Raw genomic sequence first — 23,754 nt, forward strand, 5'->3', positions numbered from 1 at the left:
TTTCAAGCTTGTATACTGCTTGTTTACAATCCTCCTAGCACAATCTCTGTAGTGAAAAGAAATTACATTGCTTCTGTATTAATGTTTTAGCTACAAAGCCAAAAGGGAACCAGAACACAAAGGTAAAGCACAATTTCCAGATCACGTCAGATGGGCGATTGATAATCAGAGATGATGAAGACGAGGAAGAAGAAAAAGCCAAAGGTATGTGTTCTTTGTACTTTCAAACTATAGTGTCTAGCAACATATTAATGCTATCTAATACTATTAAAGAAATACTTCATATAGCCAGAAGCCTAGCTTGGGTATGGCCTAACTGAAATTCTATTGATATAGTTTACGTTTTCTTCTGAATTAAAGTGGTAGTTCCACCCACACTTGTTTTGAGTTTTCTGTGGCTCATAAAAGAAAATCCAAGATTGAGCCAGACAGTTTCCTTTGTAATTTGTCTTCAGTTACTTTTTTCCCATCTTTAACAACAATGTAGGCAAATGCTGTTTTTCTCCATTTACCCCAATGTATCTACAATGAAACCTGTGCCTCTCTTTTGCTTGAAATGTATGAAATGTTAGCATGGAGTGAGAAAGATAGTGACTGCCAAGTGTTAACCTTTGCTCTTATAGTTGGGGGTGAATAGTCCCAAAAGGTACATTGAATACAATAAAGTAAGTTAATGGTTTTGGCATTTTGTGTTGTGAGCCATTTAGAGCTCAAAGAAGTGTTGAGCAGAACATCACCCTTATGCGACAGAAGATTTTCTGCTAGATACTTCTACCTGCCGATTCCTCACCTCCTTAACCACCCCATGTGCCAGACTGGACAAAGTCAAAATAGCTACCCTGCATTGTCGGAAGGTACAATGGCTTCAACCCTACAACGGGGTCACTGGGATATGATCTCACACAGCTGCTTATTGCTCCTGCAAATGTTTTGAAGTCAGTTAATTTTTTCACAGCCCTTCAGCGCAAATTCAGAGTTGCCCTACACTCCAGAATTACCTTCACTTAGTAATAGTGCTGAGAGGTAATACCTCAGAAGAAGAGATGAGATTGCCTTAGGTGTCGTTCTACTGCTTCTGAGGCTCTGGGTTCACACATCCTCCGTTCATTAGGTTGGGACTCTGAGTGTTCCTCTGCGTGTATTTCAGAGCATGTATACTTGCCCTTGAAAGCCTCCCTCCCATTGTACTAATTCTCATCCTGCTTTTCATAGAACATGATCACAGGGCATTGAGTGCAAAGCCGCCTCCAAGAACCCCTCCCTGACCAGTAAGAACATGCTTCTTAAATTTCCTGGACAGAAACATGATACTGAGAGAAGTTCAATGTATGGGAGAGATACAGTATGAAAACTCCAGAATCGTGGTGTTCCCTGACTATAACTGCGAGGTACAGAAGCAGAGGCGAACTGGAAGAACCTTCTTTTTTATAAAGAGACCACAACAAGTATTGACAACAGGATCTCTACTGGTCTCTTTCTTGAGACTGGTGTGCTGATTAGGCCTCTTCACCAATGATGTCTTCTCATACCAAGTTGAGATCTAATATGAGGACTCGTCTTCATCTATACATTAGTCTGGATAGTGGGGCAAGTCTTCAGGCCAGTAGATTCTTTTCCGAACTTCATCGTTGGAGTAGTGTCCTTACTTGGTGGACATAAGCTTGATGTCCATGCCCGGCTCTGATCTGGCTCTGCATTTGGGGTCAGCAGCCCCCCACTCAAAGCTTTTTTTGGCACCTGGTTGTGACCAAATTGCCATGGCAGCTTTCGCGTCTGTGCTTCACTCTGCTCCAGCTCCCTAGGCTGTGCAATCAGGCCCCAAGCGCACGCACACACACACACACACACACACACACACACACACCTACTCTCAGAGGTTACTGGGCGTGAGTTTGTGTTTTGCCTTTTGTTTTCTCCTTTCTGTGTTCTTCGCAGTTCTTATCACTGTTCGGGGTTGTGAGTAAAACGATGGATGGTGGATTACAGATCGCTCATACTGTCTTCAAGCATTGTTTGGTTCAGTTGCCATGATGCAGTGCTGGGGGTATATATTTGGGGGTGGGGGGGAACAGTGGGAGTCGGGGAGTAACAGGTTATGTTTCACTATTGTTTGTTTTCTTGATTATGAAGGTACACTGTTGCGATGTCCAGTTAACAGGCACAAAAACAGGTAGAGACACAGTTAAGACATCATATTAGATTGTTCAGACCAGACCGGTAGAAGAAGACCTACCCCTACAGATATTGACTTGGAACATCAACGGCCCCGGTAACCAAATCAAGAGGGGCCTGGTGGTGCAGTACATCAAGAGAGTACAACCTGATGTGGTTCTCCTCCAAGAGACCCACTTTTAAGGGTGTGATCATCAGATTTTTGGAAAGAGGGCTATACCTCTCTCGCACATGCAAGATTTACTCGAGGGGTCAGGTGGGTAGCCACACAGGTGAGGAAAAGTCTCCCCTTTAGGTGAAGACGTTTGCTCAATTCACTGATAGTGTGGGCCTTGTTGTCTTATTGAGATGTCTACATCCAGACAACACTCCTATTTTGAAGGGGCTCACAGGGTCTACTCAAGGTTGGATTATGTTTTTGTGCCTCGGGTGAGGTAGGAGAGATAAGACAAGCAGACTGTCTTGCAAGAGACCTATCAGAACATTCAACCTTATTTGTCCATGTGGGGCGTCTCGGAGGCAAGCAAGATAAGGGGTGGAAGTTGAATGCATGGGACTTGAAAGACCGGGAGTTCAGCATGGGGTCTCTGAGTGGACAATAAATTATATTGAACTGAAAATTAAGAGTCTGTGACATCTCAGACTGTGCTATGGGAAGCGTTTTAGACTGTGCTCTGAAACTAGACCCAATACTTGATCGCACAGAAGAAGACAAGAGACAACTGAGCTGGAGCACCAGATCCTGCAGTTAGAAGGCTCACCAGGGGCGGAGGCAGCCCCTTTGTACTTAGGCAGCTTGCAACCCTACAAACTGAGTATGGGGATTTGGCACAAGAAGGGGCCAAAAAGCAGATGATGACAACACTCTACACCATCCTCTATTAGACTGTAGACAAAGCGGGCAGACGCTTGGATAAGCAAGCGGGAGCAAGAAGCCTGATAGGTGCATAGTATTCTCAGTCCAACAAGAGTTCCCTACGATACCATTGGCCTCATTGTTGGCGAGTTCGCTCTTAATTATGAGGATTTTTACAAGGCCAGACCGCTCCATGATTCAGATGCTATAGCGAAGTATTTGGCCACGATTCCCACCCCGGTGTTGGATGCAGAAGCAAGGGAACTCACTGCCATAGCGAAACTGAGGCGGTGTAAAACCCCGGGGCCAAATGGCATCTCTGTTGATTTTGTACAAGTGCTACGCTAACCTCCTCAAGCCTCACTTGCTGAACTTGGTCTGAGAGGTTGGGGAATTGGGGAAACTCCCCTTGGAAGTCAGGAGAGCAACCACTATTGTCCTTACAAAGAAAGGAAACCAAGGGATAGATGTGATTCTTATCTCCCAATCTCATTACTTAATGTTGAGACAAAACTAATGGCTACTATCCTTGCTACTCAATTACTGGTAGTCATTACCCCCTTGATACATCGAGATCAGTTTGGCTTCAAGCCCAGCAGGTCAACATGCCCTAAACTATGACACACGCATAATTGCCTCAATACAGTGCAACCCCGTCAGACACCTCATGTCTTCCTATCCTTAGACGGCAAAAAGACGTTAGCCGCTGTTCACCGGCTCTTACTTGAAATTTGGCCTTGACCCCAAGTTCCAAAAATGTTTGGCGGTGCTCTATCTAAGCCCTGTTGCAAGAGTCCGGGTCATTGGAAAGATGATTACCGAATATCCGATAGGCATAGGAACCAGCAAGGGATGTCACCTGTCCCTGCTTTTTCCTGCTCTTACGATGGAGCCTCTTGCATGCGCTTTGTGGCAGCATCCCGGAATTGCGGGGTTCTGAATCGCAGCGGAGGATGAGGTAGGGGAAAAAATATTGTTATATGTTGAATACTTATGTTATGATATTTCCAGTTGAGATAGTGCAACAACTCATACTTGAAAGTATAACTCGGCACTAAGCTACCATAGAAACACAGCAACACCCTAAAACAGCCAGGTCTTCAAGAGTTTTAAACTTGGCAAAATCAGAACAGTAACAAAAGTGGTATGGGGATTTGATTCCAGGCCGAAGGGGAGAAAAAGGAGAAAACCGTGCCTCCGGGCCTAGAAGCACGAATGTGGGGAACGGTCAGAGTCGCCTTTATCGCTAGATCTAAGCATTGTAACAGGACAGTAATACCTCAGTTTGTCCTGCAGGCAGATTGTGGCGCCACCCATCAGAGCCTTATGAGTAAGGCAACGGAGCTTGAAAACAACGCTATTTCTGACCGGAGGCCAGTGTAAAGTTCTCTGTATGGGCACCGAGGGACAGCCTGCCAGAAGATAGCAAACCAGGCGAGTGGCTGTGTTTGCATCACCTGGATTTTGGCCAGTAATAAGGGGTCATTGGCTGCCATAAGTATGGCGTTGCCATAGACCAGGCAACCTATGACCAGGGTGAAAACCCGGTTTTTTCGTGCGGAGACTGGGAGCCAGGGGAAGACTCCTCAGGAACCTCATGGTAGTGAAGCAGGCCCCGCAGGTAGCGGAGATTGTGCCTAGTCTAGTTTAACACCCAGATTTTTCAAGGAAAGCCTGGGGTAAGGGGGCTGCCCCGAGTTCAGGGGGGCCACCACCACCAGTTCATGGACCAAAGGTCCTGGACTTGGCTGAACAGCAATATTAATGTCTTATCGCTATTCATTTGAAGATAATTTGCCATCATCCAGGCAACGATCCTTCTCATGCAGCCCATAAATCAAAACTTAGCACCATCATAGTCCTGACCAAATGACTGGGTATCTTCCGCATATGATATGACATAAAAGCCACAAGCTTTAACTAGCTTGTCAAGTGGGGCTATGGAACTGTTGAACCACGTTGGCTCGAGGATGAACCCTGAGGAACCCCTTTGTTGGAGATGGTGCAGGACTTAAACAAACCCAGCATGAGCTGGCCATCTAAAAAGTCAGCAAGCTACCACCGACATGATCTCACGTAGTCTGCACAGTAGCATTTCATGTGGGAAGGTATCAAAGGCTGCTGACAGATCCAGCAGCACGAGCATGCAGGAGCGCCTGCTTCTAAAGCAAGGTGGATGAAGTCAGTAACTGCCACCAGAGCATTCTCCGAGCTGTGGCTAGCTTGAAATCCCAATAGGGACCCATCAAGAATTTTAAAGTCATTGAGGAATGCTATAAGGTGATTGTTCACCAGTCTTTCCAAGATTTTCCACAGTAACAGAAGTGAGTTGGGTTGGTAGTTAGACAAACTATTGGGTCTGCATTAGATTTGTTTTTAGATCAGAGACCAGAGCGGTCTTCCAGGCTAATAGTATTTTGGTCGTGTCTAAGGAAGGGTTGAAAACTGAAAGGCTAATGTGCGCTAGAAGGGGCGCGAGATTAGCAGTAATCCTGAGTGGACATACGTCCGTAGGCGAACTCGATTTGTTTGGCTTTAGTCCTGAGCCCAAGCACTTGATCTAACATAAAAAGTTCAAACATGTCAAGGAGGAGGATGGAATCAGATGGGAGCTTCATCGGATCTGTTGACTTAGACTGGCTCTGGCGGATGGGAAACTTCTTAGGGATGACTTCTATTGTTTTTCCTCGAAAAAAAGTAAGCCAGAGAGTAACACAGAAGATGATGCAGGAATACACAAGGGAACAAGTGCGTTGATAGGTAAAATCCTTGAGCACTTTATATAGCTCTTTAGAAGGGTTGCCAGCATTCTTAATTTTATTAAGATGTCGCTTCTCCTCATTTTCCTAATATGAGTACGGTAGCTTGTAGATGCTAGTTTGTAGTCCACTCTATCTTCCTGTAATTTAGATTGTCGCCAGGTCCCTTGCTCACTTTGCCACTGGATTCAAGCTGGCTTGTTTGATAAGTGGTGTTACCACGAAACCGGTGGCAGGATGCTTGTTTGCGGTCCAGTGAAGACCTGGCTTGGCAGACTTCGCTGTACTGTTCCCATGAGGAACAGGGTCAAGACTGATTTGCATATAACTGGGACTGAACTTGGGTGGCTAAGTGAGCTAAAGAAAGATGATGGATTCAGACCAGATCTGTGACTGGGGGTGAGTGTCTGAAAAGTTTCATTGCGCTGTCCATCATCTCCTTGCGTTTGCTTTGACCGTGAACTGACTTCAGCACAATCCCGACCGATCTTGGTTCATGTAATTACTAAAGTGCAACTGGTCATCATACAGCCAGTCTCTGAACTAATGCTTCTGCTATGACAGACACGCATCAGCGACTACATTACCTGTTTTGCTCCAATTCTGACCAAAGCTTATCCCCATCTAGACATGATGATGATTATACTGAGTATGATCTACCCCCACAGTATGATGATGACATGGGTTACATGGTCTTAAGAGGCCAATGGGCTTCCCCTGATTCAGGGTTGAATTTGCCACTTGGGCCACCAATAGTACAGAGTGCATCCTTTGCAGTAGTAGTCCGATGAGCCATTAAAACTATTGAGGTTAAGACTTGTACCTACATAAAGCTTTCCTTCTGGGCCAAATACATCTGAGCCTTTCAATAAGGCCCTCACTGGTATCCTAATGGGCCCCTGGTCAAAGCCCTGATCTTGCCCGCTGGTGAATAGGCGAGTGGCCAGACGCTGCAGACTGGCAACTAGTGATCTTGATTTTCTCACTAAACATCAACAACATCTTACTCCAGACAGTATGGTTGTTCAGGCTTCAACCAGTAAGGTGAATCCCAGTTAATTCCCCGCAGCTCCTTGATATAGTGAGTTGAAGAGGGTTGTGGTGTTTGCAAAAAAATGTTCTCCTCGGGTAGCCTAGCTATGTGATTGGTAAAGGCAGTCTGCTAATGGGCTGATATGACACCAGTATGGGGATCCACATGCATGCATGAGCTCCATAGGACTTTCTGGAGATGTACAGGCCTCTCATATGGATATACCTTTTAGATGATTCAAGTATGTTCTTTGAGAAAGCCTATACTGCTTTTAAACGTTTTAAATAATGTAGGACCATGGCACACTACCTGGGTCTTTTGACCCCTGCCAAATAGTTTCCTCACCAGTTTAGGAACTTCTGAGGCTACTCTAGGGGGCTGGGCTATAGACCATCTCAGTCTCCCCAGCCACTGCTGCAATCAGCCTAGTCCTTTCAAGGCCTGGGACATGTGTATGGCTGGCAACATGTAGGCCAACAAGGGTATCAATCCTGCAACTCACCTTCCATTTGGATACCGCTACCAAGTCAGTTTAGCTTACAAGTAGTGGCGCACAACCACCCAATTTGAGGCAGAATTCAGCATTTTTTCACATAGTGGCAATTAATCACCTTTCTTTCTACTCCAGCATATCTTCCCCGCACGTCAGACCTATTGTTAGAAGAATGCCTGTCCATTCTGTTGCAAAAGTTGCAAGTTTTACTTTCCAAAGGAGCTATGCGGAGTCTCCTTGACTCTGAAATAGGAGAGGGTTGCTACTATCACTATGCCCTTGTGCCTTAGGCCTATCTTTGAATGCCTTCCTGCAGAAGGCCAAAATTCAGAATGCTCATGCAGGCCCGATCCTGTCTTCCGTGGACCCGAGCAACAAGATGGTGTCCTTGGGCCTGCTGGATGTGTATTTTCAAATGGCTGTCTTACAGTCCCACAGATGTTACCTGCAATTCAGAGTGGGCCAGGAGCAGTTTCAGTTTGCCGTGCTAGTCTTTGGCCTCACGAGTGCCCCTTGTGTATTCACAAAAGTGATGATGATGATGATCAATGCCTTCCTTCGGAGGTCAGGGATACCAAGTATTCTCTACCTTGACAACTTGTTTTTGAAGGTGGGCTCATCACAAGGGAAACAACCTTTACAACGCAACTTTTACAACGCACTACCATTACAACAAAACTTTTACGACGCAAAAACTTTTACAACGCATGTTTTTACAACGTAGGTACCTTTACAACGCATACCATTACAACGTAAGTATTGGTAAGTATATAATTATATTTAAAATGTTATATGTTTGGGTTTTTTGGTAAAGGGGTATTTTTAGGGTTTAGGGTCAGTTTTGGGTTTTTGGGTAAAGGGGTATTTTTAGGGTTCAGGGTCAGTTTTGGGTTTTTGGGTAAAGGGGTATTTTTAGGGTTCAGGGTCAGTTTTGGGTTTTTGGGTAAAGGGGTATTTTTAGGGTTCAGGGTCAGTTTGGGGTTTTTGGGTAAAGGGGTATTTTTAGGGTTCAGGGTCAGTTTTGGGTTTTTGGGGTACAGGGGTACAGGGTAAAAATAAAGTAAAATTAAATTTAAATTAATTAAATTAAATTAAATTATATTAAATTAAATTATATTAATTTCAATTAATTTACATTAAAAAAATTAATATATACTTACCAATACTTACGTTGTAATGGTATGCGTTGTAAAGGTACCTGCGTTGTAAAAACATGCGTTGTAAATACATGCGTTGTAATAGTTTTTGCTTTGTCAAAATTTCGTTGTAAAGGTATGCATTGTAAAAGTATGCGTTGTAACGTCATACATCCCATCACAATCATTCATAGACTACCTCCAGACAACAGTGGATATCCTGACATCATTTGGGGTTTGCTGTCAGTGAGCCAAAGTTGAATTTGACTGCTTCACAGAGACTTTCTTACATTGAAGTTCTGGGCCTTTCCTACATTGCAACACGTCCAGTACATTTGGACTATGATCCAGAGACATTTCAACCTCAGTCCAGGATCTGAGGCTTCCTGGCCTTTATCCCTCTTGCATCCTAAGTGCTGAGTATGCCAGGTGGCATATGCTGGCTCTGCAATGGAATATAAAGTTCCAGTGGACCCAGAACCAAGGTAACCTATTGGATACCATTAAAATGATAAAGGAGACTGCTCCCAATCTGCATTGGTGGCTCCTCAACTGCATTTTGGGACAGCGGCAGGCCCCTCTCCCTTTTTTACCCAGAGGTCATGGTGATGATGGATGTGGCACTGCTGGGTTGGGCTGGTCATCTGGGGAGGTGGTGTACAGATCTGGTCTCCACGTCCATATCAACTTGCTGGAGTTTTGTGCCATTCTGTTGGTGTTGAAGCCCTTCCTACCATCCATTATAGGGCTGGTGGTGGAAGTTCACCTGGCCAACACCACCACCATTTAACATTGCCACAAACAGGGTGGAGTTGGGGTCCTTGTTCCTGTGTCAGGGAGCTCTACTCCTCTGGAATTGGTTGAAGCATCAGGGCACCTTCCTGATCTTGGACCACCTAGCAGAATCCTTGATTGCCAGAACATATGAACACAGCAGACCATAACTTGCAGATCATGTATAGAAGCTACATCCAAGGTTGGCACAAGGCAACTCCAGGCAGTGGAGTGAGCATTGGTTAGATCATTTTGCCACTATTAAGAATGTGTAGTGTTAAGAGTTATGACACTCACTATGATATGCATTTACCTTCTTCTCCAGCCTCATCTTTCTGGCAGAGGCGGGTGGGTTCGCTAGTGAATCCAGAAAGATCTTCAAGCTGCAAAACTACACCGACAGGTAAGAAACTATTCGTTTTGCAGCGTGAATCTTTCTAGATTCACTATGCTGTGCATAGATTTTGTAGCGGTTTTCGTTACTTTTGTGGCGGCTGGGTGGAAGATGAGCGTTGGTTGTTGAATATATGTTGAAGCACCTTTTGTCCTACTTGTGCTTCTTTGTTCATTTGTACATCCACGCAATAGTGCTTAGTGAACATGTGCACTGAAGCCCATGTTGCCGCCAGGCATATGTCCTGAATTGGTGTGTTGGCCAGAAAGGCAATTGTTGCTCCTTTCTTCCTGGTGGAGTGGGCTGCGCCCCGCCTGTTAGCTCCTGGACCGCTTGTTTGTGGCAGAATTGTATTGTCTGTGCGATCCATCTGGCTATGGTGTTTTTAGTCACTGGTTTGCCCATGTAACTGTTTGCGAAGGATACGAAGAACTGTTTTGTTTTCCTGTGTCCCTTCGTCCTTTCAATGTAGTGCATCACAGCCCTTCTTGCGTCTAGAGTGTGGAGCGACCTCTCAGCGCTTGTAGTGGGGTTTTGGAAGAAGCTAGGGATCTGAATACTCTGGTTCATGTGGAACCTCGACACCACCTTTGGCATGAAGTGTGGGTCTGTTCTCATCACGACCCTGTCACTGTGTATCTGGATGTAGGGTTCCTGCAGTGTGAGTGCCTGCAGTTCGCTCACCCTCCGTAGCGAGGTGATTGCTACTAGAAAGGCCGTTTTCATTGTTAGCATTTGCAGTGATGCTTTGTGGATGGGTTCGAAAGGTGCTTTCATGAGCTCCGTTAGTACCACATTTAGGTTCCAGGCCGGTGGCGGCATCTCCATTATCTGAGAGTACCAGGTCTGCCTGGCCCATTGTGGTACCACCAGGATGAGCGTTATGTTGCTCGTCATGCATTTGTTGAGAACCCTGGGGATCAGTGGTATCGGGGGGGAAAAGCGTAGGCAAATGTTTTTGACCAGCTTATCCATAGGGCATTCCCCTGTGATAGGGCCTCTGGTTGCCTGGATGCAAAGTATTGGCATTTTGCATTCCGGCGTGTTGCAAACAGGTCTATTGTTGGTGTGCCCCATCTCCTGAATAGTCTCTCGGTTTCCTGAATATTGAGTTCCCACTCGTGGGACGCTGAAGTCTGCCTGCTGAGCCAATCCGCTTCTACATTGTCCTTCCGTGGCAGGTGTATGGCTAGCAGGTCTATTTTGAGTGGTATTGCCCATCTCCAGATTTCCTGTGCGAGGCTTGACAGAAGGAATGATTGAGTTCCCCCCGGTTTGTTTATGTAAAACATTGTTGTGGTGTTGTCTGTTTGTATCAGCACCTTCTGGCTGTACAGGTGTTTCTGAAAGGCTTTGAGGGCTAGCAACACTGTTTTCAGTTCCAGGTAATTGATGTGTCTGACTGCATCTGTAGGGCTCCACAGACCCCTCAATCTGAGCCTGTTCATGTGTGCGCCCCATCCCTTCTGCGATGCGTCTGTGGTGATGGTCACTGTTGGGTCCGGTGGTGTTAGAGGCTTCCCTACTGTTATTCTTTCCTTGGTCCACAACCTTATTTCTTCCTGCACCCTGTGCGTTACAACCACTAGATCCTCCCAACTTCCTGTAGCTTGTGACCATTGCTGTTGCAGCCACTCTTGGAGTGGTCTCATTTGTAGGCGTACATTGGGGACCAGGTGTATGCATGACGCCATCATCCCCAAGATCTTGCTCACAGTCCTCACTGTCAGAGCTCGCCCCTTCTGGTAGTGGCGTTTGTCCCTCAGTAGGCTGAGTGTTCTCTTCTCGCTGGGTAACACCCTGCATTGGACGGTGTCGATTTGAGCTCCCAGGAAGATTTTCACTTGCTCTGGTTCCATTAAGCATTTTCCCCAGTGTATGGAGAATCCCAGGCTTGCTAGCGTTCTTGTGACCTGCTCTGCATGATCCTTGCATGCCTTCACGAGCCAGTCGTCAAGGTAGGGGTACACGTGTATCCCCTTTCTTCTTAGATGTGCAGCCACTGCCGCGAGGCATTTGGTGAACACCCTCGGTGCGGACTTTAGGCCGAACGCCAGGGTCGTGAATTGGTAGTGATCCTTGTTCACTGTGAATCTTAGCATGTGCTTGTGCTGCCTGTTCATGGGGATGTGCAGGTACGCATCTTTGAGGTCTATGGTGGACAAGAAGTCCCCGGCCTTTATCTGCGGGATGACCTCTTGTAGGGACGTCATCTTGAATTTTTGAGTCTTTACGTATTTGTTTAGGAACCGAAGGTCCAGGATGGGTCTTAGACTTTCGGCCACTTTTGGCACCAGGAAGTAGTTTGAGTACACTCCCCTGTTCCGTTCTTTGAATGGAACCCGTTCTATTGCCGCTTTGAAGAGGAGTTCTTGAGCTTCCTCTTGGAGTAATCGCAGCTCTCTTCCAGAGTGCTCTCTTTTCTTTGGCTTTCTGTTCGGCGGTCTCTTTTCCAACTCTATGCAGTATCCGAACTGCATAATGTTGAGTATCCACTTGTCTGTTGTTGTTTTTCTCCACTCCTGGAGAAAAAATCTCAATCTTCCTCCTACTGGTGTCACATGTTCCTTTGTGTCTTGTCCGTGTAGCCCTCTCCTGTTTGTTTTCCCGTGCTCCTCCCCCGGAGGGTTCGAGTGGGAGAGCACCTTTTTCCGTGTGAAGTCACTTAGAGGGGGGTTGTTCACCGCCTCTCCTTCTCTGGCCCCGTCCATTTCCTCTTGATCGAAAGGACTGGCCCCTGCCCTGGTAGTTCCAGTTTTGCCTCTGCTGGCCCTGGTGACTTTGGTTGTCACTCTGTTGTCCCTGGTGGAATGGCTGGTGTGATTGCCCTTGCTGGCTTCCACCCCTGCCGTTAGGCCTCCGTGTAGGAGTGCCCCTTCTCATCCCCCTGAATTGCAGGGCACCCATGGACCTTGCCGTCTCGTTGTCCTTCTTCAGTTGGGTGAGCTTCTCATCAACTGGGGCTCCGAACAGTGTTTCACCGTTGAAGGGTGTGCTCAGGATGCACAGCATAGTGAATCCAGAAAGATCTTCAAGCTGCAAAACTTCACCGACAGGTAAGAAACTATTCGTTTCTGGGCGTAAGCATCTGTCCTCTGATTAGCTTGCTACTTCGCGAGGACCTCCTGCCCCTGGAGCACAGCAGATTCTTTTTCCTGAATGTATGCAACTAATACCTCCATGCATGGAGATTGAGTGGAGGCTATCAATTGTGTTTGATTTACTACCTGTAGTGGTGGATGTTACCCTTGCCTCCAGATGCAAAATACATTTATGAATGAATGAATGAGGGGCATCTGTAATGCGCACTGCTACTCCTAGGAGTGTCCCGATGCTGGAGCTCAGAAGTAAGGAAGTCCAGGTGCCTCTGCTACTTTGCTGTTTTTAGGGCCTTATGGGAGGGAGGGAGGGTGGTCTATAAAAGATCGAGGGGAGAGAGTGGGGAAGAAGATTTCATTCACCACCTTTTCACTTTTTCTGGATCAGCTATCCTTGTTCGTATCACCTGTTGTGATAAGGTTAGTTAAGGGTTTGATCCGTTTCCTCCCACGCCATTTGTGATGCCACAGTGAGACCGTAACTTGGTCTTGACATTTCTCATGTCTATGTATTTAGAACTGATGCATATCTCTTTGCTGCATATCCGGATCTTGAAGTTTCTTCCTAATTGCTATTGCTTCAGAATGCCATGTCAGTGAACTACAGCCACTTTCAGTGTAACCCCCCTTCACCACCTTTTTCCTTGACAAATTCATGCCGAGTACTCGGGCTGCCTGCTTACCTAAAGTCATGACTCCCTACCACTTTGGGCAATCCCTCATGAAAACCCTACGTTAATAAAGTGAAATGAAATTAAAAGGTCCACTTTGGATCCTTGGATTTGTATCGACATGGCAGTCCAGATGTTAAAGCTCAGTTATCCCTTTTTTTGTGAAAATAATTTTTTTTTAAAAGTGTTTCTTGAACATTGTTTTGCGTGGGCGAGTGTTCCAATAGAATCAGATTTATTAATAGTGACTTCATGCTGGAGAACCATTGTTATCCTTAATTGATATTTTGTTGCCGGATTCTGTAAGCTGTGTAATCCTACTCTGCTGAAGGTTTAGCGATGCAAATCAATTCTCAAGAATGAAAAAACAATGGATAGTTTGAGTGGATGGATGTTAATTCCACATAGACTCAGTTTGTGTTAGTGTATGATGCCTGACATCTAGGACTTAAATTGCATCTAGAGGACTGCATAAAAGCCTCTTAACAGAAGTACCTTATTTATATACTGTGAATAGTCCCGCCCATGTGCGGGGACCTCGGAGCAATCAAAATAGTCTCTAAAGTCGTCTTCTTCTGCAGTCCTGCATATACACTTAAGAGAAAATAAAAGACAAATAATGCAGCCTGACAATAACAATGCTACATTGGCCAGCACTTCATTCTGAAGTGAAAAGGATAGCCAAATAATATCATTACATTTTTTACATTTTACAGAGTTTCACCACACATAGAGAAACTCCCCTTCACAAAAACCTTTCGCATGATAGAGAGGAACGGTTGGACAGACAAGCCTCATAGGCTGCCATTATGTGTCTGGAAAAGGGATACCGTGCCTTTAAGGAACCCTCTAGAGACCCTCGGTATCCCATGATACACAGCCAAAGGCAATTTACATTCAGTTGTTTTTTCCGGTTCCTGCTAGCAGGACACTGGAGCATTGATCTCTACCTTTTTGGGTATATCTTCAATTTTTGGACTTTTTTCAGTGAGATTTGTGTTTCACTCGACGTCTGGGGTCTTCCTCTTCCAGTTGCTGTCTTTTTTTACCAGTTTTGCAACCTCTTGTCGAAATGCCAGCTTTATTCGACAAGTGCCCTGAGTGTGGTAGGAAGAAGGCCAAGTCAGACCCCCACAAAGTGTGCAAATTCTGTCTTCCTTCTACCCATGTACTGGACTCCTGTGATATTTGCCATTCTTTCTCCAGGAGGGCCCTGCGTGACAGGGAGAAGATTTGTCTCCAAGGACTGGAGCAGAGGAGACATCAAGAAGCAGGTGGGACCTCTGGGCGTGGAGGGACTCTATCTTCATCCTCTGCCCGTGCATCGCCCTCTGGGGGGCTCCCCAGTCAAGAACAGGCCCGGAAACGGCACCGGTCCCGGTTGACTTCGAGGGCTTTGAAGTTGGCGTCGAGAGGTATGATTACCATCTGTTCCCCGTCGACCCAGGGCTCTGGGTTGAAGCGACGTCGTGGTGTAGGACGTCGAGATCTCGGATGAGGTCGACGACTTCACCGGCGTCGACACACCATCGTCGTCGTGCTGAGTTCCGAAGAGGCAGGCGCTCGCCGCGAAGGCGACACCGCCGTTCGCCATCAACGTCGAGAAGGAGATCAACGTCGAGAAGGAGATCAACGTCGAGAAGGAGATCAACGTCGAGAAGGAGATCAACGTCGAGGAGGAGATCAACGTCGAGGAGGAGATCAACGTCGCCAAGAAGGTCGACGCCAAGAAGGTCGACGCCAAGAAGGTCGACGTAGAGGAGAGCCACATCGAGGAAGGAAAAGTCGACGCCCCGGACAGGGTGTAGTGTGGTGAGCGTCTCCTCCTCACTGAGTTCCCTGTCGCGGCGGCGCCGGCATTCCTCCTCAGAAGAGTCTACCTCCAGAGCATCCTCTCCGAGGCCTGCTCGTAAGAAGAGGAGAGTACTTAGGTCTTCGGACTCTGAATACTCAAGGAGCTACTCGCCCTCAAGGCCTAGGACACCTACTCCTCCACCTCCACAACTACCTCCTCCTCCACCGCCGCCTCCTCCTCCACCGCCTCCTCCTCCTCCACCGCCTCCTCCTCCTCCACCGCCTCCTCCTCCACCGCCTCCTCCTCTACCGCCTCCTCCTCCTCCTCCACCGCCTCCTCCTCCTCCTCCACCGCCTCCTCCTCTTCCTCCACCGCCTCCTCCTCCACCGCCTCCTCCTCCTCCACCGCCTCCTCCTCCTCCACCGCCGCCTCCTCCTCCTCCTCCACCGCCGCCTCCTCCTCCACCGCCTCCGCCTCCTCCTCCTCATCCGCAGCCTCTACAACCGATGCCTTTGATTCCGGCTCAGCCGCCTCCTCTTCCGCAGCAGCCTGTGCCGGTGGGTCCGGCGAGACCTAGTAAACCGAGGTCACTATCAAGGGGGAGGCATCGCTCTCGCAGTGAGCGTAGATCTTCGACCAGGTCACTGCATCGTCGGCGTAGAGAAAGGTCGCGGTCCAGGCATACCAGATACACCGACTCTTCCAGTGACAGGAGGTATTTGCCTATTTCGTCTGCCTCTCCTCCAACGAGGGTGTCGCCAGTGGATGACATCGTGACGTTTCAGGATGTGCTGTTGAGGGGAGCAGCGAAAAGTTGGGGATAGCACTGACGGTGCCCACCCCTTCCACCTCTGTCATCTTTGAAACGCTACAGCGTAAGCACCTTTCTTGCCCGTTGCTGCCTCTGGTGCCAGGGTTGGAGGAACCGGCCATAGAGCTGTTCCTGACGCCGGCCTCGGTGAAGTCTGCACCATCCTGGCTTCAGAAGAAGTACAGGCCCCCGGTTTCGGATCCCGCATTTCTGAGAAAGGATCCTGCCCCGGATTCAGTTATTGTTACAGCAGCCAAGAAACACTCTACTGCTCCTTCGTCGACGGTCCCTCCGGACAAGGAGAGCCCTCACAAGGATTCAGCAGGGAGAAAGGTCTGCAGTACTGCAGCCACTTCTATGAAAGCTGCGAGTTCGACAGCACTTCTGGGTCGGTATGACCGTTCATTGTGGGAGTCCCTGCAACAATTCATTGAACTCCTCCCGAGGGACAGAAGGGAAGATTTCCAAGAAATCTTGAATGAGGGCATGATGGTTTCTAACTAAGTCATCAGCGCAGCTGCGGATGCCTCTCTCCTGGCTGCTCATGGGTACTGCCATGGAGTAAACCTGAGACGCCACTCCTGGTTGCGCCTTACCTCTCTTAAGCCGGAGGCGCAACAGCGTATTGCCAACTTGCCCTTTTTGGGCACTACCCTCTTTGGGACTCATGCGGATGAGGAGATGGCCTGCATGAAGGCAGAAGTGGAAACGCTGAAGGCTGTCGGTTTGGAGAAACCAAAGGACCAGTGGAAGTCTTTCGGCCCCTTCAAGAGGCGCTACTCCTCCCAACGATTCCAGCGAGTGCAGGGTCGCCAAGCTGGCCAACAGCAGCAGCAACAACAACAATATCAGAGGCAGCCCTTCCAGAAGCGTCAGAGGGGTAGAGGCGGTCAGCTGCCTCATCAGGAAATAAGGGCCCAGCTGGGTCTAAGCCCTGAGGCATTACTTCCCCTCTTCTGTTAGCCGCTCCGGTGGGGGGGAAGCATACAGAATTACTTGGCAGAGTGGAGAAAAATTTCTCCGGACAAGTGGGTGCTGAATATTGTTTGCAATGGATACAGTCTCCATTTTGTCAGCACTCCTCCAGCTATTCCACCGGTTCGCTCGCAATACCAGCTGCGCAAGCTCCAAGCGGAGGCCGATACCCTGTTAAGAAAAAGGGCGATTGAAGACGTCCCTCTGTCTCAAAGGGGAAAGGGTCTATACTCCAGGTTCTTTCTGGTGCGCAAAAAGGACAAGAACGAGTTCAGGCCCATTCTGGATTTGCGACGAGCAAACAAGTGGATCTGCAGGGAGAAGTTTTGCATGCCGTCCTTGCACCAGATTTTTCCTCAGCTGCATCGAGGAGACTGGATTTGCGCAATAGATCTGCAGGATGTGTACCTCCATGTACCCATTGCACAGAAACATCGGAAGTTCCTGCGCTTCCTAGTCGGCACCAACCACTATCAGTACACCGTACTTCCGTTTGGTCTGAAGTCTGCCACAAGGACTTTTTTTCGAAATGCATGGCAGTGGTGGTGACGCACCTGAGAAAGAACAAGGGGTTTGTCTACCCGTTATAACAACAACGGTGGATTGGGGGTCCTAGGGAAAAAGGTTTATAGACTTGCGAGGCAAAATTTCCCCTTCAGAAATCATGAACAACACAATATCACCTCGGGTCTTTTCAGTGCACCTTCAGCCTATAGGCTATATATAGAGCCTTTTTTCGTCTCTCTCAACAAAGATCAAACAGATACCAAAATGTAAATATAAACAAGTAAACCATAAGGGGAATTCATCCCTTAAGGACTAGAACCCTCACTCACCCAAGGGTGACATGCTTCATCCTATGGGTTCCTCCTTACCAGTATGGAAAACCTAGTCCCTACTGGGAGCTACGACTTCTTTGCTGTGATGAAGGAGCTCAGAGATGTTTTCTTGCATTTAATCTTGAGGGATGGATACTAAATCCCATATGCGAGTCTTAAGGGGTAGTAAGCAAAGAAATCGTAGCTCCCAGTAGGGACTAGGTTTTCCATACTGGTAAGGAGGAACCCATATGGTGAAGCATGTCACCCTTGGGGGAGTGAGGGTTCTAGTCCTTAAGGGATGAATTCCCCTTATGGTTTACTTGTTTATATTTGCATGTTGGTATCTGTGTGTCTACCCGTACCTGGACGACTGGTTGATCAAAGCCTGCACTTTCCAGGAAGCGCAATTGCATTTCAACAGGACGGCTGTTCTGTTGAGTCAACTGGGTCTACACATCAACATGTCCAAGTCTGTTCCAACCCCTGTTCAGTGTCTGCAGTACTAGGGAGCCTCCATCGATACTCTCAGGGCAAGGTGTGTCCTTTGGAGGAGCCACGCTTATCGATCCGTCGGAAGGCTCAGACACTCGTGTCCATTCCATCAACGACGGTGAGGACAGTGTCGTCTCTCTTGGGGTCGATGACTTCTTGCATATTCCTCACGCCGCATGCCTGCCTCCATATGAGACCTCTACAGGAATGTCTGGAGGATCAATGGGACCAGAAACAAGGGAACTGGGCGGACAGGATCAGGCAGTCGCAGCATGCTCGGCAGTCCCTGAAGTGGTGGTGTTCAGCAGAGAATCTCCTCAAGGGGGTTCCATTCCACAAGGACATTCCAATACAGACCATTGTGACAGATGCGTCTCTCCAGGGCTGGGGAGCGCATTCGGACCATCTGCAAATTCAGGGGACGTGGTCCCAGGCGGAGTCCAAGTACCATATCAATTTTCGGGAACTCAGAGCTGTTCACTTGGCACTGAATGCCTTTCATCCGTCCTTCCGGACCAACTCCCTGCTTGTACAGACGGACAATACGACCACGATGTATTACCTCAACAAGCAGGGAGGCTCGAGATCGTGTCTCAGGAAGCGCAGGCAATCTGGCACTGGCTGCTAGCCAGAGGACTGACGATAACGGCTACCCATCTATCAGGTGTGCAGAATGCTCAGGCGGACGCCCTCAGCAGGCTCGTTCAGGAGAACCACGAGTGGGTCTTAAACAACGTGGTGCTAGGAAACATATTCGAAAAATGGGGCACTCCAGACGTAGATCTGTTCGCCACCGCCGAAAACAGCAAATGCCGAGACTTCGCCTCCAGGTTTTACCAACCGGGGACTCTGGGGAATGTGCTATGGATCAGCTGGTCGAACAGCTTTCTGTACGCTTTTCCACCCATTCCCCTGATTCTGGCAGTGCTCATCAAGCTGTCTCAATCCAGAGCGCAAATGATCCTCATTGCTCTGGAGTGGCCTCGACAGTGGTGTTTCACAGACCTGCTTCACCGGTCTCTCCAACCCCATCTGCGGCTTCCATGTCGGCCGGACCTTCTAACGAAGTTCGGGGGGCAGATGGTTCACCCCAACCTCATCGTTGAGTTTGGCTGCATGGCTTCTGAGATAGTACAGTATGGACACTTGAACTTGCCTGACAACTGCATGGACATACTTAAGGAGGCTAAAAGGCCATCCACCAGGACTTCCTATGCCTACAAGTGGAAAAGGTTCTGCATCTGGTGCACATCCAAGAACGCTGATCCTACCTCCTCCAAGGAAGATGTCATCCTTCCACAACTCTTGCATTTAGCTCCCTCTGGCCTTAATTTCCATTCTATTAAGGTTCACCTCGCAGCATTAACTGCGTATAGGAAATGTCCTTTACAAACATCCTTTTTCCAGATACCTGTAATTAAAGATTTTTTGGAGGGTTTGAAGAAGGTGTTTCCCCCCATTAGGCGTCCTTCGCCTTCATGGGAGCTGAATGTGGTGCTGTCCAGGTTGATGAAGGAGCCTTTTGAGCCTATTCATTAGGCTTCCCTACAGCATTTGTCCTGGAAGGCTGCTTTCCTTGTGGCTATAACTTCAGCTCACAGGGTGAGTGAGATTCAGGCTTTGTGTTGTCAAGAGCCCTATACAGTGTTTCATGCTTCCAAGGTTGTCATGAGGACTCACCCTAAATTTCTCCCTAAGGTGATATCTGATTTCCATGTCAACCAGACGATCACATTACTGACATTTTTTCAACATCCCTCCTCTCCGGCGGAGAGGTCATTCACTTGATGTGAGGCGGGTGTTGAAATTCTAATTAGATAAGACCAAGGTCATTTGTAGGTCAGATCAGTTGTTTGTGAATTACGGTTCAGTCAGGACTGGCCTTGCCACCACCAAACAGTCCATATCTAGGTGGATTGTGTCTTGTATACAACTATGTTGCCAGAAGGCTCACAAGACTCTAGGGGGTAAGCCTAAGACTCATTCAACTAGAGGCAAAGCGGCTACAGCGGCTTTGCTACATAACGTTCCCATTGCAGACATCTGTAGGGCGGCTACGTGGAAGTCTGTCCACACTATTGCTAGACATTACTGCCTGGATTCTGATGCCAGGACAGATGCGCAAGTTGGGCATGCTTCGCTGAAGAATTTATTTGCTCAGTAAGGTTTTTTTCTTTAGTTTTCTTCCACCGCTGGATTTGGTTGTTGGGATGGGTTTGCCATTCTATTCACAGATTATGACTATACACAGAGAACTCCTACTACAGAAGGAGTAGTTTCTTACCTGTAACTGCAGTTCTGTAGAAGGGGTATCTCTGCTGTCTCAGCCATAAGAATTTCTGGTAAGCATCCACTACCTACAACATCCTTAACCACCAATAATACCAAAAACCCAACCTATTTTTCAACACACCCACATATACAAACTCTAAACACATGTAACTGCTAAAAAATCGCTCTACTAACCTTCTAACTTTCCCAAACATAATCAGTACAATTCATTAACCACAACCCAAAAAACATACATGCACAATTTCACTTGCCAGAAGGAAACTAAAAATCAAGGAAAGGCGCAAACATATTATCACAAGGTTCCCTGACCAACCTTCCCAACAACCCCCACACACTATACAATTCACCATTCAACACAGAAGTTATATCACCATCCACCACAAAAAGCCTACACACATCTTACAGTATAAATTTCTCTAACCAAACAAACTCCCTTCCACCACAAAAGCAACAAAAGTCTGTCTTACCTTTAACCTTCACCTATCCCGATCTCTTTCCCTTTCTCTTCTTTCCTATCTCAGACATACCTCTATGCAAGCATAACCAGCAAAAGGGGAACCGTGCAATGTACTTTTTGGCTTTTATACTCTGTATTTACCTGCCGCGTAAATGTACTCTCCAATTTTATACTCTGTATTTACTTACTGCAGAAAACCCGTTTAACAAACCTGTACTATGTATATATCTATTTTTTTAAAAAGAGAACCCCCCCCCCCAAAAAAACAATTTACCTCCAACCCCAGCAACATCAAAATACCCTATCCACTTCCAGCTTTATTTTAGGACATGAAGAAAGAAACCCAGCTAAAATACCCACTACTAAAAAAACAATATCCATTAACAAAAATCTCTAACGTTTTTGACCTACTCAGAAAAAAACATTGGAACTTGCCTTCATTACAGAAGCCTGGCTCAAACTAAATTCTGCACCCTCTGCCACAAATCCATCCCTCCTGATTTTCACATCATTAACAAATTGCATTGGAAAAATTGGTGGAGGCCTAGTTAGCATCCATAAAAAACACAATTAACAATCATTGAAAATCTCTCCATGGGTGGCTGTGAATCCTTGATTATAGGATGGCACCGAACTTCAGCCATGACCTGTTTCTTCCTCTTAGTATATTCACCACCACGCAGCAATGCCAACTTTAAAGATATTGTACTTGATACAGTAACCAACACCCATCTGAACTGCCCACACCTATACATTATAGGAGACTTCAACATATGGTTTAACAAAAAGAATGTAACAAAAACCACAGTTATCATAACCAACCTTTAAGCCTTCAACCTACCACAATGTTTTTTCTGGCCCAACTCACTTTGCAGGTCACTCTCTAGATGTCATATTGCATCCCTAGTACAAGTCACGCACCACTCCCCCACAAGTTTGACCTACCGATGCCCAGCATCTTTAAGATCCACACACCTATCAAGAACACTTCGACAACAAAAGTCACCAACAATAAACGCCCATATTGACAGTGGAGAAAAAAAGATTAACAGCAACTCAGCACCCACCTTGGAAAACCCCCCAATAAACATGTGGCAGAAAGAGAGACACCTTCTACAACTGGATCTTCACTGCACTTGACAAACAGATACCAACAAAAACCTTACCCAGAGTTAACCACAAAAACTAAACAACATTGGTTAATGACATTATCAAAACAATAAACACACAACTCAACATACTACAACACAGATGGGGAAAATCGGGAGATGAAACCGACAAAATCACTCTACAGCACTATAACAGAGCCTACAAAACCCAAACCAGAAAAACGCCACTACTCATGCATAACTGAAGCAGACTGCCCTTCCAAAGATCTCTTTAACATTCTAACAGACTTCCACAATCCTGAGTACCTAAACACAAACACCACAATCACAAGATTTCTGTGTCAAAATCTCCAGTTAATTGATATAAAAATATACAGAGATTGAAAATTACCTAAAGGAGAACACATACAACACCACAATGTGTGATCTAACCACCACAGAAAGAGACACCATTAACCATTTATCAATGCATACCTTCAAAACCCTCGCACAAAAAGACTTCCAAAACATTATCTTTGCAGCCATACCTTCAGGATCACAAGCAGATCCAGAACCGCCAAGAATCTTTAAAGTTATCCTTCACTCAACCTGTGAAGGAGAGGTTGCCAGATGCCTGCTCAACAGCTCCCTAGAGCAAGGTTTGTTCCCACCTGAACTCAAATAATCCTATATAAGACCTCTCCTCAAAAAGGAAAACCTTGACTAATCTGATCCAGCAAACTACAGACCCATATCTAATGGACCGTTCTTAGGAAATATTTTTGAGAGTGCAATCTTTACTCAACTCTCTAATTTGATGCAACATTATGGCTTACTCTCAGACCAACATTCCAGTTTCAGACCAAGCAAAGGCACAGAGTCAGCCATCATATCCATCTGGGATGATCTAAAACTCACCGTGGACAAAAATGGAGTAGCTGCCTTACTATGTTTGGATTTATCAGCTGCATTTGACTTTGTCCACCGTCAAGCAAAGACTTCATAACACCAGAATCTTTGAAAATGCTTTCTAATGGATTGCTTAATCTCTCACAGGCAGACAAAGTGTAGTCTACCTACCCCCTTTCATATCATCCCCTCACACACAACACTATGGCGTTTTTCAAGGGTCCATCATATCCCCTTTATTATTCATCTACCTAACCCCCTCACCAAATCTGATTAATTCATTAAAACTATGCAGATGACGCCCAAATGATGTTAAAGGTGGATAGCCCAGAAGACCTCTATAATTCAACAGTTGATGACTGCCGTGGTGTCATAAACACATGGCTGATGAATAACAATCTAAATCTCAATACCGCAAAGGTAAAGATTATGACATGCCAACATTGGGGAAAAATTGACAGTCTACCGCCATGTGGCATAAGGAATTTGAAGCCCTCCTGACAACATCGAGAGACCTAGCAGTAACCATGGATTCAGGCTTATCCTTGATTCTTTATACTAACAATGGCACAAAGAGTGTATATTACACAATTAAAACCTTATTTTGTGTCTTCCCAAGCCTTGTATAAAAACATAAACTGCAAGCCATCTTCACACTCGTAATCTTCAACCTTGACTATGCCAACAGGCTATACCTCTATGCGTTTGTTATACACAAAATACAACTC

The 23,754-nt window shown here is 46.6% G+C and overlaps 1 protein-coding gene across 1 annotated transcript in view; it reads left to right on the forward strand.

Moving 5' to 3' along the window:
* RRP12 (ribosomal RNA processing 12 homolog) overlaps positions 1 to 23,754 on the forward strand; it is a 521,209-nt gene that overhangs the window by 424,812 nt on the left and 72,643 nt on the right. The window contains exon 29 of the mRNA XM_078643584.1: positions 91 to 204. Coding sequence (XP_078499710.1) covers positions 91 to 204 — 114 coding nt within the window. The remainder of the gene's footprint in view (positions 1 to 90; positions 205 to 23,754) is intronic.

This window comes from Lissotriton helveticus, chromosome 5_1, assembly GCF_964261635.1.
Source record: "Lissotriton helveticus chromosome 5_1, aLisHel1.1, whole genome shotgun sequence".
Lineage (NCBI taxonomy): Eukaryota > Metazoa > Chordata > Amphibia > Caudata > Salamandridae > Lissotriton > Lissotriton helveticus.